The sequence below is a fragment of the Candoia aspera genome, chromosome 2 (genome assembly GCF_035149785.1).
Source record: "Candoia aspera isolate rCanAsp1 chromosome 2, rCanAsp1.hap2, whole genome shotgun sequence".
Classification (NCBI taxonomy): domain Eukaryota; kingdom Metazoa; phylum Chordata; class Lepidosauria; order Squamata; family Boidae; genus Candoia; species Candoia aspera.
In genome coordinates this window covers 75,018,469-75,033,084 of record NC_086154.1, presented here as the reverse complement: position 1 = coordinate 75,033,084, position 14,616 = coordinate 75,018,469, and the positions used below count along the sequence as shown (strand labels likewise).

General features: G+C 39.2%; 1 protein-coding gene across 1 annotated transcript in view; it reads right to left on the bottom strand.

Moving 5' to 3' along the window:
• The window catches only part of RASGEF1C (RasGEF domain family member 1C), a 111,143-nt gene that overhangs the window by 37,388 nt on the left and 59,139 nt on the right, over nucleotides 1–14,616 (bottom strand). Inside the window, exons 3-4 of the mRNA XM_063292256.1 lie at nucleotides 11,096–11,218; nucleotides 7,127–7,264 (exon numbers count right to left, since the gene is read on the bottom strand). Of these exons, the coding sequence (XP_063148326.1) occupies nucleotides 7,127–7,264; nucleotides 11,096–11,218 (261 nt within the window). The remainder of the gene's footprint in view (nucleotides 1–7,126; nucleotides 7,265–11,095; nucleotides 11,219–14,616) is intronic.

The following is a 14,616-nucleotide window of genomic DNA, read 5'->3' as shown; positions in this document are numbered from 1 at the left end:
TAAAGGAAGAAAAAAGAAAAAGGAAGAAAGCAAAGAGAAAGCAAAAAGAGCAAGAAAAGAAAAAGTGTTTAAGAAAAATAGGAAAAAAAGAAAGAAGATGCAGAGGTGGCTTCCAATGTTCTTCACAGCAGTTATAAGTACAATTATATTTTAACCTCTCTAAAATTATATCATAATACTTTTCTTTCTATAATCTGTCCTGTCTAATCATCAAAGCCATAAATCATGTTCATTTTTTTTCATTTTTCGCAAAAAGTCCATAAGAGGTTTCCAGGCACCAATAAATGTAGTTGGTGTCTTTTCTCTAATCAAAGAAGTCAATTTATATCTGTTGATTTCACCAACCATTTCTCCGTAACGGATAGTGTCCATCTCTAAGAAAATTCACTTCTGAAACAGTGGCTCAGACCACTATGCTTTGAGCCTCCTGTTAAGGTGGATATAAGCTCCTGTGGAGCAGCTGAAATGGAAGCTGACCCGCAGGCCAACATAACTAGTGAGGCAGGTCAACATAACTAGTGAGGCAGGTCGCAGACACAGAAAACCTCTGTGGATCCTCTAGCCATGTATCACTAAGAGGAACAGAGGAAATACTACCACAGGCATTATGCAGATATGCACTGCTGATGCTCTGGATGGCTGCAAAAGGATGACTGTGGAGCACACATCACAATTGCCAGAAAGAGGCAATGAGGCCAGCAGCACTGAAGCTCTACTGGAAATGTGGCGAAGCCTCCTGGCTCCCAGATACAGCTTGTTTTCAGTGATGCTCCCAGCTGGAGTGGTAGCTGGCATACTTTTCAGCTGCAAGGGTCAGCTCAGAAACTATTTCTAGTTATTTCTTCCATCTAGGATTCTCTTCCCCTGAGATGGCTCATGAAAAAAACCTGCCCTACTTTCCCATCCTGAATTCTACAGCTGCCATTATTATTATTATTATTATTATTATTATTATTATTATTATTATTATTATTATTTTAATTGATCTAGATATCCTCAAAGCTAAAACTGATGGCCACTTACATTTGTATGAGGGGTTCCATTAAATTGACTATTATATTCAAGTTTTAAAGTTCACTTCTGTCCAACAGTTTCACTGCCTTAAAATAACCATAAAAATCAGTCATATTAATACTTCATTGAGTGGTAAGAAATGTTTTATGAAATCTTTAAATTATTAGTCTGTTCTCCAATAAGGTTCCGACAGCTCCTCTCTCTGTCTTGCACACTCACTCTCATTCAAGTTCAATGCTATAAAAGCACACTGGGAATAGCACACACAAGTTACAGATATTCAAATGGATTCACAAATTACTCCAGCTCAGGGCTTGCTGAAAAAGCCATGTTTTTAACATTTTCCTGAAGGTCAAGAGGAATGGGGCCAAACAGACCTTAGGAGGGGCAGAAGCAGTGACAGAATCTAGTCTGAAACAGACATCAAGTCCCTACTGGGTGGAAATGCTCTGTCATGGAGACCAATTTCTACAAAAAGCACATACACAGAAGAGAAAAGCCTTGTTCAGCAATAAAAACCAAAGAGAGATTGTACACTAATGCATATGGTACATTTTGACCTTCATCTTCAACTCCGTTGAGTGCCAAATGTTGAAGGATACCATTGTTCTATTTGCACATTCTTGAACATGATCAATCTGATAAAGATCACACACAGCACAACTTTGGATGACCGGAAACTACTTTAATGACCCCAGGGGACACTTTTTTTTCTTCTGTTTTTTGAGTGGAGGTTAAAGCATACTTTTTAAAAAATGTTTTTGTTTTTTTTAAAGAAAACCCTTCTGCTTCAGTTTTCTTCCTCAAAATGGCAAACAAGTATACATGTCCAAAATTGTATTGCAGTTCTGGGGGTGGGAGGTGGTCTGGGAATGCAAAAAAAGGGTTTTGGAGCTCAAGTTGCCCATCCCTGTTATAGAAAATTCATGTAAGGGGATAGGGAGGGCATACATGGAACATACAAGGCATACATGAGATAGGGAAGGCATACTTACACCCTGGTGTTTACATTTACTTTTATTTTATTTATTTATTTATTTTTCAAATTTCTATTACTGCCCATCTCTCCCAAAAGGGGGACTCTGGGTGGTTTACAATAAAACATACCTATACATATCCTATGTATGACCCAATAGCCCAAGAAGAAAAAATAGGAGTTATTTACAACATTCAGTGCAAAGACTGTAACAGCCACCATGTAGGACAGACAGGCAGAAAACTAGCAAAGCGCATCCACGAACACCAACTAGCAGTCAGAAGACACGATGAGAACTCCTTAATTTCACAACACATAGACAGACTCAACCATAGTTTCAACTGGGAAACGGTGAGCATCCTAAACCAAGCCAAATCCAAAAATGCCAGAGAATTCCTGGAAGCCTGGCACTCAGACAAAACAGCCATCAACAGACACACAGAGGTAAACAACATTTACATACCATTCAAAAGAGACAATAGAAAAGCCAAAAGACCAGGACACTCCCTTGCCAGCAATCAACACCCAGATATGCAAAAATCAACACTAGGATTAACACCAGATGAACCATCAAACAGCACAACATACCCTAATTAAGGAACTATTAACTCAGGCAATCAACCAAGCAGCAAACAACAGCCCAATCAAAGAACTCCCAAGGAGAGAACAACACCCCCACCAACACAAGCAGGGCAAGCCAAGGTGTATAAACTGAGAGCAAGGCCCACTCCCTCCCTCTTTGCACTGAAGATGTTGCCTAGTCTGGCAATGAAATGTCTGCAAGAAAACAACAAGGCTCAGAGAGCACGAAGGACTCCACAATTTAATATGAAACTGAAAAGCAGAAATGCCATGCTGCTTGGGAAAAAAAAATGCCAGGATGGGTGGAATGATAAGACAGAAATATTCATCACAGCAGAAAAATATGGATGCTGTTTTCTTTTCTGTACTTTAAGACTTAAGCCAAAGCATATCATTCTTAAGTAGCAATGCATTTAAAGAAGATGGCAAGCCCCAGCAGGTGGCTTAGGAATTCAGATTTTAATTAAGTCTTTTCTTTCAAAATGCAAATCACAAGATCCTTTTTAGTATGCTACATACCTTTCTAAGCACTGCAAGGAGCCTTAAGAAATGGATAGGATAACTAACAGAAAAAATACTGCTGCAAGGTATCATCGTGAAATTGTATCAGCGCAAGAGACAACGAATTCAATGACCTAGGATTTTTCTGCACATCTGATTCTGGACTGCACTTGTTTGTTCAAACAAGCATAGGCCTGCCAAAATCAATTAACGACTGGTTTTGATCAAGGAAAGTGACATATTCATAACCCACAAACATATCTGCTATTCCAACTGAAAGAAGGGGGGAAAGAGGCTGACTACTTCTGTTTGGTATTCTTTGGCTTTCTCAATTATCCAGCATGCATCAGAAGTATGTCTCATGTTATTCAGCTTTTTCTAAAGTCAGCTAGAACATCTGGCATCTCCCTTGCTATGTACTGCTTTAATCTGCATCAGATGACCCTAAGCATTACTTTGCTAGTGTGTGCAATTAAGGATACTGTATGATAGTTTGCACACTTTATTAAGTCTTCTTTTTTGGTACTGATAAGTAGACTAATCCAATCTGTTGGCCACTGTATTGTTCTTTGGATTTGCTAGCATGGCTTGATTAGAACCTTTACCAATTCTTCTGCTGTTGGTGGCCATTTTTCTGTACATTTCATGGAGCATTCCAACTTGGTAATGACTGGAGTGCTGATTTAGTAGTAAGGACTCTTGGAAATAGGAAACACTTACCAAGGTATCTTGGATGTTGACATATTTACTGTACAGTATTTCAGTAAACCACTTCCAACTTTTTTATCTTCTTTGAATCAGTTACTATCTATCTATTGGTGTCCTCAAACTCCAGTTTGAGGCTGGAATCTCCTTCTGAGTCCAGAGATCTTTTGGAAGACTTTGTTTTCCATCTCTGTTTGCCTGTCTTTACAGATGTCACTTTAATACTGCTTGTCTCTTCTAACAGCTCTCTGAAATTCTTTGTTAAATTCCTTCCCAAGATCTTTATCTTTCTTCGTTTTACTTTCACTTCTCTTTTTGGCAATTCCCACTGATTGATCTGACATCCAGTTTGCTTTCTTCTGGTTTTTGGCCTTTGACAGTCTACTTTAGTCCTTCACAACTTTGATTTCATTCCACAGCTTCTTAGTTGCCTATCAATGAGGTTCAAGACTTCAAAGTGTTTCTTGATGTTCTCCTTGAAAATGGTGGGTATATGTGATGGAATGTCAGGGTGGCCTTGGAAGACCAGGGGGAGGGGGAAGAGGGAGGAAGAAATGCTGCCTAGAAAACAATCAGATAAAAGAGAAAGAATTCCGCAACAGAGTAACAAAGAAACGTAGAAAGGGCCCGCCCTAATTACCCTGGTGGCAAATAGAGAGGGTGGGAGATTTGTACTTCAGACTTGCAAGATTTTGTTAATGTAGCCTTACAATAAAGTAGAATTACCTCATCTGGTCAGGTTTCCTGTCTGGTCTACCTGGGAGGGCTGACAGTATATGCTCAAAATCGAAGTGTGGAAACTGGTTGGCTTCTTCAGCTTTAGGCTGGTTTGGAACTTGGATACAAGCAGTTTGTGACCTGTTCCACAGCCCTTGGCCGTGTCTTTGCTGTTATAACTGAGTTCTTCCATCTCCTTTTATCGATATAGTTAATTTGATTTCTGTGTATTCTGTCTGGTGATGTCCATGTATATAGGTGTTGTTTTGGTTTTTGGAAGATCCTTTAGCAACAAAGAAATCATGGGAATAAGTGTTTGTTTTTTTTAATCTGGGTTTCTTTCCACCCAAATAACTCCCAGCAGATATATTTTTGGCAGCATGTGTATTTTGCTTCCTTTGAACTCTCATCATTATGCTTGTATCCTTTCTTTGCTCAGATTGACAGATCCTGTTTAATGGCTGGCAGCCACAGCTGGCCTGATCCAAAAAGAAAAAAAAATCCACAGGGGAAATAGTTTTTCTAAGGAACCCAACTTTAGGAATATGTGTATGTGTGTGCATATATAAGTATGTGCATATGTGTGATAAAGGACTACTGTGCTAACGAAGCACATGACATTTTAAAAATCTACCCACTGAGTCTGTTGTTGCTGCTACTAGTTGCTATAATTACTCAACCAGCCATAGAGCTGTGAAAAATCTGGTGTCTCAAAATTTTATTTCCTGTTCCTTCTCTCAGATGTGAGGATCACCTCCCATAGCTCCTTTGATATAAATCGAAGGCTGTCATTTTACCGAAAGCATAAAACTGTAACATGTTTTTATCTTATTCAGCAGGATTGGAAAACCAGAGTTTAATAAACTTGAATGCCAACACCTCTGTTGGTGGCAGACTATAGAACAATTAAATAAACTAAAAATATCTGTCATGATCTCATGTTCCTTCTAAAATGCCACTGGGTAAGGACGGGTAGATAGAAAAAGGTGAAATCCTCAAAACTAGATAATTACTTTGAGAAAAATATATAGATTGGGACAAGGGGCAACATATAATGAGTGTATTATTATTATTATTTTAAAAACTGGTCCAAAGTTAAAGCATTAAAGAAGGTCCTCTTTGCCTTAAGCCTGACAAGGTGAGAAGAGAAACAGTTAAAAGTACTTCAGGAGGAAGCACTGTCTGTCTTTCATCCTGAAAAACAGCAGGAATGGAAAGTGTAGTCAGTGAAAGCCAATGTAGAAAAGGGCAAGAGATAAATTGGATAGGCTTCATTCTGGTCAGTCTCTTCCTGTTTTTATTTACCCAGCAATGACTGAAGTACAAATTACTCACTTTCTAGGGTTGTAATACAAACAAATGCAAAAACACAGCCGACATACATTACATTTTTAAAAAATGGTCATATCAAGGATTCAGAGGAGCCCATGTTATTTAGTTCTTAATAATCAAAGTCTCTGTATCCATCTTTCTCTCTCTCCCCAGTGTTGACCTCATTAGATGCCAGCCAAACCTGTTTAGCAATGCCAATCATCCTAGACCCACATCTGCCACCCCAAAACTAGACAATCATGCTTATGACCAATGAAAACGCACTTCTCTATGCATGTTCCTATGGTTACGCTGAAGTGATTGAAGAGCTGCAATACAAAACTGGGCCTTTTCATCACTGTTTTCTTTCATTTTTTCTTTCCTATCTGTTCTTTCTGAATCAACACATGTCAAACATAAAAGAATGTCAAACCTCAAAAGCAGTAGCTATACCTCTTCTCTGTCTCATTCCGGCTATCAGAAAGTTACTAGGTAAATGGGCCAGATGGATTAGATGAAAGCAATCAGCTACGAAAATAACTGTGATAGGAATCGGTGAGGAAAACACTGCATTGCATCCCAAAGCTATTGTTAGGTAAATAAAACTTGGGTTCAGTTTGGGACTAATTCTAAGACTGATTAGGACAGTTCACCCCAATATTTAGATTTTGTGTTTATATATTGGTTGTTCGTTGTTGTTATTGTTATGTGTTTATGCTGTACACCACCCAGACTCATACTGTCTGAGTTGGGCAGCCTTATAAAACTCAAAATAAATAAATAATGAAAAATATCACAGTTGCACAAGCTGGGCCAAAGGGAGACACAACTAGTTGAACATGACCAAGGTTGCCAGTCATAAAGATAGTCATAAGCATTTAGTTAGGTGCCCAGTTCCTTACTGATGCAAAACTTGTTAAAAATACATATGTTTATAGGCTTATATATTGCTGCAGAGGACCAGTGTAGTATAGTGGTCAAGGTACTGTACTAAGAGCAGAGAGACCCAAGCCCTCAAATTTGTACCTCCTTTTGTGGAAATTCTCCAGCCTGAGTAAACCTTTCAGTTGTCAGCAAGTAAAGGACTGTTGCCTTTTTTACAAGCATCTGTGATAAAACACTGTTGGAAACAACAGGCAAAGGTCTGACCATCTCTGTGTAAATTGCTGTTCATAAGAACACTATTAGAATTTGGGGATAACATACAGGTAATAGGTAATAACACCCCATCACCACCACCATCCACCCCCCCCCCCAACTCCACTCACACCTCTTGGTATTACAAGTTTCCAGCACATCCCTACTTGCTCTCATCCTCACCTCATCACACGGAGCTATCCGGTGGATAATGTCTTTCAGACATCCAATCATCTTTTCTTCCTGAAAATCGTAAGGAAAGGTTTCCGTCCATTCTGTCAATAACTGTAAAATCTTGGGCCCAAATTTTCTGATCCGTGCCTAAATGGGGTAAGTGGGATTAGGGAATGAGAGATGAAAAATTGAGGGATGTGTATCAGCAGGTACAGAAAGAGAAAGGTTTAGTGGATTTAACTTTAATTTAAAATTAAAGTATTTGCAGGATACCTGGAAACTTGTATATGTGCAATAATCTTAATGTGGATTACAAATGTCTTTAGATCAGGCAGGGATGAATGAATCATTCAACTTTCCTTCTGGGTTAATTTTGTAATCATTTATAATCATGTCTCAATACATGTCATGAGCACTGATGGTGAGCAGGAGGGGGCCCCTATCCAGGGGGGAAAATGCATGCGTAGTGCTGAGGAGTTGAGCAGCCATTCAGGGAGACACAGATCAGACCCGCCTTGACTTTTGGGGTTTCTCTGTCTGGGTTTTCTCATGCTTCTTCAGTTTGGCAGGATTTTCTGTCTACTATAGCAATAATAAAGCACTAGAGACTTCTTCCTCATCTCGGCATGGTTCTTGCTTAGTCAGGACAGTACATTTCTGCATTAATCCATTATTTTTAAAAAAATATGCCTAATTTTTTATTTAAATCTGCATTACTTGTATTGGATTTAGCAAAAATTGAATTCCTCAGCCATCGCTCCTCTGGCTGTACCTAGTATTTGACTGTTTACTTTGCACAGCTACCAGTTACTTTGAAAAGGTTTAGTTTAAATTGAACAAGTCATTGCTGCAGTAAATCAATTTAGTATTTTTTCCTAGTCTCCATTTCTAATACATTTGTGTGTGATTACCTGCATTATGCATTATTCATAGGAGATGTCACTTGTGAAGTATTTTTAGGGGCCGTTTCAGCAAGTTCCTTTGAAACAGCAGACATATCCATTATAGCAATAGAAACTCTGGATGAGAACAGAAAGTTTCCTTGCTTTGGCCTCCAAGCAAAAGACACCCTTTAATCAAACAAAATTATATTGTGTGTATTGAAGCTTCCTGCCTTTTCCACAGAACTGGACAGTAGGGCTATTTTAGTATTCGGCCAAAATAGGTTTCGAGGGAACTGTCACTGGACATAATACAGCAGTTAAGGCTTTTGAAAATTTCAAGGAAGTAGGGACCATCCATTCTCTCTCCCCTCTTATTTTTTTTAACTTGCCTATACAATATTGCTAATCCAGGGCAAATGAAGAAATGTCCTTAGTATACAGGGAACAAGCACTGAAAACCCGTATCACAGTGAAATGCTTGTTGTTTCTTATCATACTCCAAACAGCATAACTCAACACATACCCAAAAGCTAGAATATCAATGAGTAGTAGGTACAACTTTCTTTGGAAAGTGTCTACTGCCAGCTCTTCTGGAAGTGTAAAGCATGACTCTGGGCACTCTACTCTTTGTGACTTCCTGAGAGCAACATAAAGTGCCAGGAGTTTTGGGGACAGGGAACAATAGGGGACAGGCAGTTACCTCACTGCAATTGTGCACCCATGCATTACCCATTTACTTTCCTATTCATTTTGACAATTTAGCAACTACTGTATTTTTGCATTTGTTAGTATCCTGCTATACCTTGCTGGAAAGGGGCTGAATCTTCTCCCTGATCTTGGGGACCTCAGCTGCTGAAAATATAATCTTCTCTTGACTGAATACAGCTGCTTGGTCAGAGTGTAGCAAGGCTTAGGGGCTTTGTGGGTCTGCATCAATGAAGTCATTTAGCTATTTTTAGATTTCATTTCTTCTATTCAAATATCCGTATGTACAGGTTTGTACATCCTGAAGGACGAGATAAACAGGATGATGAAGACAGAGGAAGTAGGGACTGTTAATAAATTGGGGCTTATTCATTGTTAATAAAGCTCAGTAAAATGTTAACAACAATGAAGTGATTCTTGAAGGTCAACTGCTAATCATAGTTAACATTTTTCTGAGGAATTTAACAGTTCACTGAGTTTAAATATGGAAGTGTTTATCAGATTTGTAGGTAGAGTGTACACCATCTAGTACAACTCTTTATATCAGTTCTTATTTTCAGTGACCAAATTGCCAAATGGGGATGCACGATCTGCCAGCCATTGCATGCAGCTTTACGAAGAAATGACTCTGCTAAGAAAGCACTGCTGACCCACAAATAAACAGAGTGGCAGGAGGAGAGGTGTCTGTAACTATAATTTCAAAGAGCAGTTAAGTCCTGGGATATTTCAGATGCTGCTACGTGGACTCCAGGCTGCTTCTTTAGCTATAGTATATGAAACTGCAGTCCATGGTGGCCTTTGTCATAATGGATGCATTTGTTTTTAAGGTTCTGCAAGAGTGGTTGTTATTTCTGCAACAAAAGCTAACACAGCAATTCCTCCCAATGTTTTAAAAGCACCCCATTAGCTATTGTAAAAACTGAGCATACATAGAGAAGTAATTTGGGATGGTTGTGTTGTGTTTTTCAGAACAAAACAAGAGGCGAGTATTGCTGAAAGTGCTACAGTGTTATCGTCAAAGAGGTTGAGCAAATGGGACAATTTCAACATAGGCCTTCTGCATTCTGTTAGCTCAAGGGCTATACTAAACACTTTTGGGGAGCACGAGGACTTCACAGGACAGGATGATAAAGCAACATCGGCAGGATGGTACTACACAGACTGGGACAGGAATTTCTGCTTGTTTTTCATGGGATTGGGAAGCAGAATTTTGGGCTGAACTTGTTTTAAACATGTTAAGCCTACTTTAGGGCTTACATTACATTGTGTTCACCATTACAAAATGGCAGGAAACAATGCAGTAATTTTCAGTAATTACAGTCAGGAGGGGGTCCAACAGCTGCAGAAAAAGAGGCTGCATGTGGTCCTGGGGCCTCCAGTTTTCCACACCTGCATCAGACAATTACAGCCAAACCATTACCCAAATGCATTTATCTAGGTGCCAGATAGATAGCAGCACTTCCAAATACAAATGTAACTGCGTTTAACCATTACGGGCATTGTTTGGTTAATGGACAACTGTATCCTGCTCTGGGGAGCTGATAGTGATGGGTTACCTAAGAAAGGCCAGCTTACAATCAAAACCTAAGGCAAAGGAGCTAAGACGTGACACAGTAACACCTGCTCATAGAAAACTGCATTTGACTCTTATCCCCTGGCATCCTAAAGGCTCCAGGAAATGAAAGGAAATCACCTGGGAAGATTGAAGGTTGGAAAAAGGAGAGAGAAGAAGGGCTGAATTTACAGCTACCCTTGCTACATAGAGTTTTGCTATCAGGCATGGAGGTCATATTTCAACACACCATACCCTTGGGATCACAATATGCTCTGTGCAGACAGATGGGCATAGGATGCAAGAGGAGATGCAGGTAGTCCTCGGTTAACAACCATTTGTTTAGTGATGGTTCAGACTTACGACAGTGCTGAAAAACACAACTTACAACTGGTCCTTACAGTTATGACTGTCACAGCATCCCTGCAGTCATGTGATCATGATTTGGGCACTTGGCAACCAGTTTGCTTTTATGACCATCGCAATGTCACGTGGTCACAAGATCGCCATTTTCAACCTTCCCAGCTGGCTTCTGGCAAGCAGAATCAATGGGGTTGATTGCATGGTTTGCTTAATGGCCACACAGTTCATTTAATGCCTGCAGTGATTTGCTTAGCGACTGCCACAAAAACGGTTGTAAAATTGGGTCAGATTCACTTAATAACACTTCACTTAGTAACCAAAAATTCGGTCCCAACTGTGGTCATTAAGCAAGGACTACCTGTACAGAGAATGGGTAAAATCAGAAGCTTTCTCAAGGTGCACTGTAATCATGTGAACATATTGTGAATGCTACCCCTACTCATCCCTGCACTTTCTATCATCTAACGTACCAACCTTATCCAGCACTGGATCATTCAGTTGCTGCTGCTCAATGCACTTGTGACAAACACGGGACAGAAGTTCATGAGGTTCAATGAAGAGTCTTGAGCTCAGCAGGAATGTGAAGATATAGGCCTTCTGAGGGAAGGAAACAGGAACATTCATCTAACAACTGGTTAGAGAAGTAAATATGCAAGATCCCTTCTCAAAGGCAGAAAGTCATTCAATGGCTTATTTTTGAACAGAGTATGGTGGTTGCAGTCTCAATCTCTCTGGACAACATACAAAGAGGGGACGCTGTATTGGGTGTGAGATTTCGATGCCTTCTCCCATGGCCTTGTTTATATTTATGTTAATAATTTCTAATGGTTATTTAAGACTTGTTTTAATAGTTTTGTTTTACTGTATGCCACCCAGAGCCACATTCATGAGATGGGTGGCTGTATAAATTTAATAAATTTGATAAATAGATAAATAAATAATTAACTGGCCTAAAGCTACTGGCATAGGTAATACATATATAAAGTCATTGCTGTATGCGACATGTAGCCTGAAGACATGAAAAGACTCCCTGCCTCGTCAGTCTATAAAGGCCTGCCTAGTCTAGTGTCTGGTTCTAAAACATGGTCACAGTGACCTGCCCTTATATACAGCTGATATAGTGAGCTATGCTGCTTCTGCTTCTGCTCCTGGAGAATCATAACCCCAACTGGGGATGACTACCTGGAAGAAGAAGATGGGTCAGGCCATTCCACTGAGTTCTATATTCCAGCTCTAAAGTAGGACCAAGCCAGAGTCATTCTGCACTGGGGATCCAGACTCATCAGCATATATGAAGAGCAGGAGTGCTGGGCTGAATATCAGGAGGACAGAGGTCACAAAATGCTTGTCTGCAAGGAAAAGTGACTTGGAAATGAAGGTCTACTCAGAAGTAACTTATCCTGCTTGGACAACCTTGTAGCCAGGGGTGGGATAGTTACTTCGGGTGTACAAATCCTTTAAGAGGGGTGCTTCACAAAATGTGGGAATGTGCTTTGAATCAGACACATGCAGAGACAGCCAAGAATAGTTTATGAAGCAGCTGCACAAGCCTGGAAAAAGACATGGTTGCTTTAATGATCCAAAGAGAGATCTTTGTGCACATTCCCACACACTGCAAATACCTCTTCTGAAAAATTTGTGCAGTTCTGGTAGCTAAAACCTTCAGTATAAAATTCTTGAGAATAGTTTATTGTTTGAGAACAGTTTACTGCTGGACTTCTGGTGGGGACATGGCAGACTGAACAGCTGTGCCTGTGGGCTCCGTGGGCAGAACTGACAACACAGATTTTGGGGGCTCAGGCAGGCTTTTCCTGAAGCCCTGGAGTGTTTTCATGGACAGAAATTGCTTGGAATCATCCCATCTGTCCTCCAAAATGGCGCCTTGCAGCCAGAGGATCACAAACAGCATTCGTGCTAATCTGGTAAGAGACGCTGGGAGGCTGGGAAGTCACCATTTCCAAGCCATACTGTAGTCTTAAAGGGACATTAAGACTGGCCACCCCATTTCTATATCACCCAATTTATATTTTTTTAAGTTTACGTACCCTAAGAGAAGCTTTCTACAGCAAGGAGAAGCGGGGTCTCTTGGCGCCTATCATTATTTTTGGGATTTATTTTTTTTTTTTAAAAAAGTTTTGGCTTGTTTCCCATCCAAATACTGAGGAGGATTGAGAATAAATGCTTTGGTTTACTTTGAAGTGGGGTAAGGATTTAAGAATGTTTATCTGGATTGTTTTTAAGGTTTGTATGACTTCATTTCTTTTTAAGGATTTGGATTAAGATTAATAAAGTATAATAATAAATGCTTGGTTTCAGGTTTAATATGATTAAGATTGTTATAATTGTAGTATTATTAATTATAAGAGCAGACAATTTAAATGTTTTTATAATTTGATTTCTATTATAGTGGACAGAAATATATAGAATAGTGGTAGGAAAGAAATAATTAAAGAAATGTTGTCTTTGTGGGGGAGCTGATTAGGAGGTTTACCTATTTTCTTTTCTTTTAATACAAGGGCAGGGAGCAATTGCATTTAGTGATTTTTATATGTGCTAATGGAATGATTTATAGAAATAATGTGAGTTTGCTCTGATATAGAGTAAGGGATTGATTATTGCTGTATGTTCTTGCTGTTTAAAGTTGGAAGCCACCTCTTTATGTAATCTTTAAAAAAAAATTCTTCTTGTGATTTCACACATCTTTAGTTTTTTTTCTTTTCCTTTTTGTAGTTTTTTCCTTTTTTGTAGTTTTTATCTTTGCTTTAAATCTAATAAGATTATTAAAAAAGAGAGAGAGAAAAGTTTACTGTTATAACCAAAAGGAAAGTATATTCATTTTGGTCCTAATACAAAAGATTATCATACTGTTGGATTATTATACTCTTCCGGATAATATATTCAGAACTGAAAAAGTAGCACCAGGATTGTATGCATAGTCTAGCATGAATCTGTGGTTCAGAGAAGCAGCTGGCCATATCCTTCGGGGTTACCTGCTTTATAATAATGACAAGAACATTTCATGCTGGGATTGTTTTGATTTAGGTATTAAGAGTTCCTTTCTTACATCATACATTGGGTACAGTCTGAAGACTCTTGTGGAACATCTTATGATATTCTGTAATTTATGATTTTATAATAAGACTTACAGTAAGTGACAATAATAGGGCTTCTGCTGACTTTGTTTTGCCATTACAATCAAAGAGAAGCAGAAGCTTACAGTAGCAAGTAGTGTCAATCCCCAGTGAGGCCAACTGTCTGAGATACTTTCCTGGAGAACGGACTCTTCACTGTCTGGTCCACAGCCTCTCTTCTCTTGTATTCGCCCTTTGGAACCTTAACGGGTCTGATTCAGCTTTGACGTCTCAGTTGCTTTACTGACTACTCTCCTGTGTGTTTCTGGATACAAATATCCCTTTCCAAAATTAGTATCAGACTGCACAATTATGCTTTGCTGCTCCCAGTCTCTGAGGCTGACATAGGACCAGACAAGGAGGTAGCATAAAAACTCAGTGGCCTTATATTCTATGCCATCGGGTTTGTAATAATCACTATTTTTTTTTCCTATCAGCAATTTTTAAGCCATTAATAAGTCATTCTAATAGACATAAACTAGGCAGTAGTCTGCTTGGGACAAAGTAAGTATATTAAATTCCCTCACCCCAGATCATTTTTCCATTGGAAAACTCAAACAGGACATGTCAAACCAAGTGAGAAAAATCTTGACTGTCAAAGAGACTATACAATCCTGAGTCAGCAAGGTAAGGGACGGGTCTTAGCATAATTTTGGGAAAAACTCAAAATTTAACAGACTGGGTGATTCTAGAATCTGTTCATGATTGAACAGGAGACTTTTAGGCAGTACAGTAAAGACCACACCATCATAATCCCAGCTCCGCCTTACAAAGACTGCTTTATGGAATACGCTCCCTCCAGATTTATAGGCAGGCCCCACCCTGCTGCAATTCCATGGTTGAACTATTTTTTTCAACGTTCTT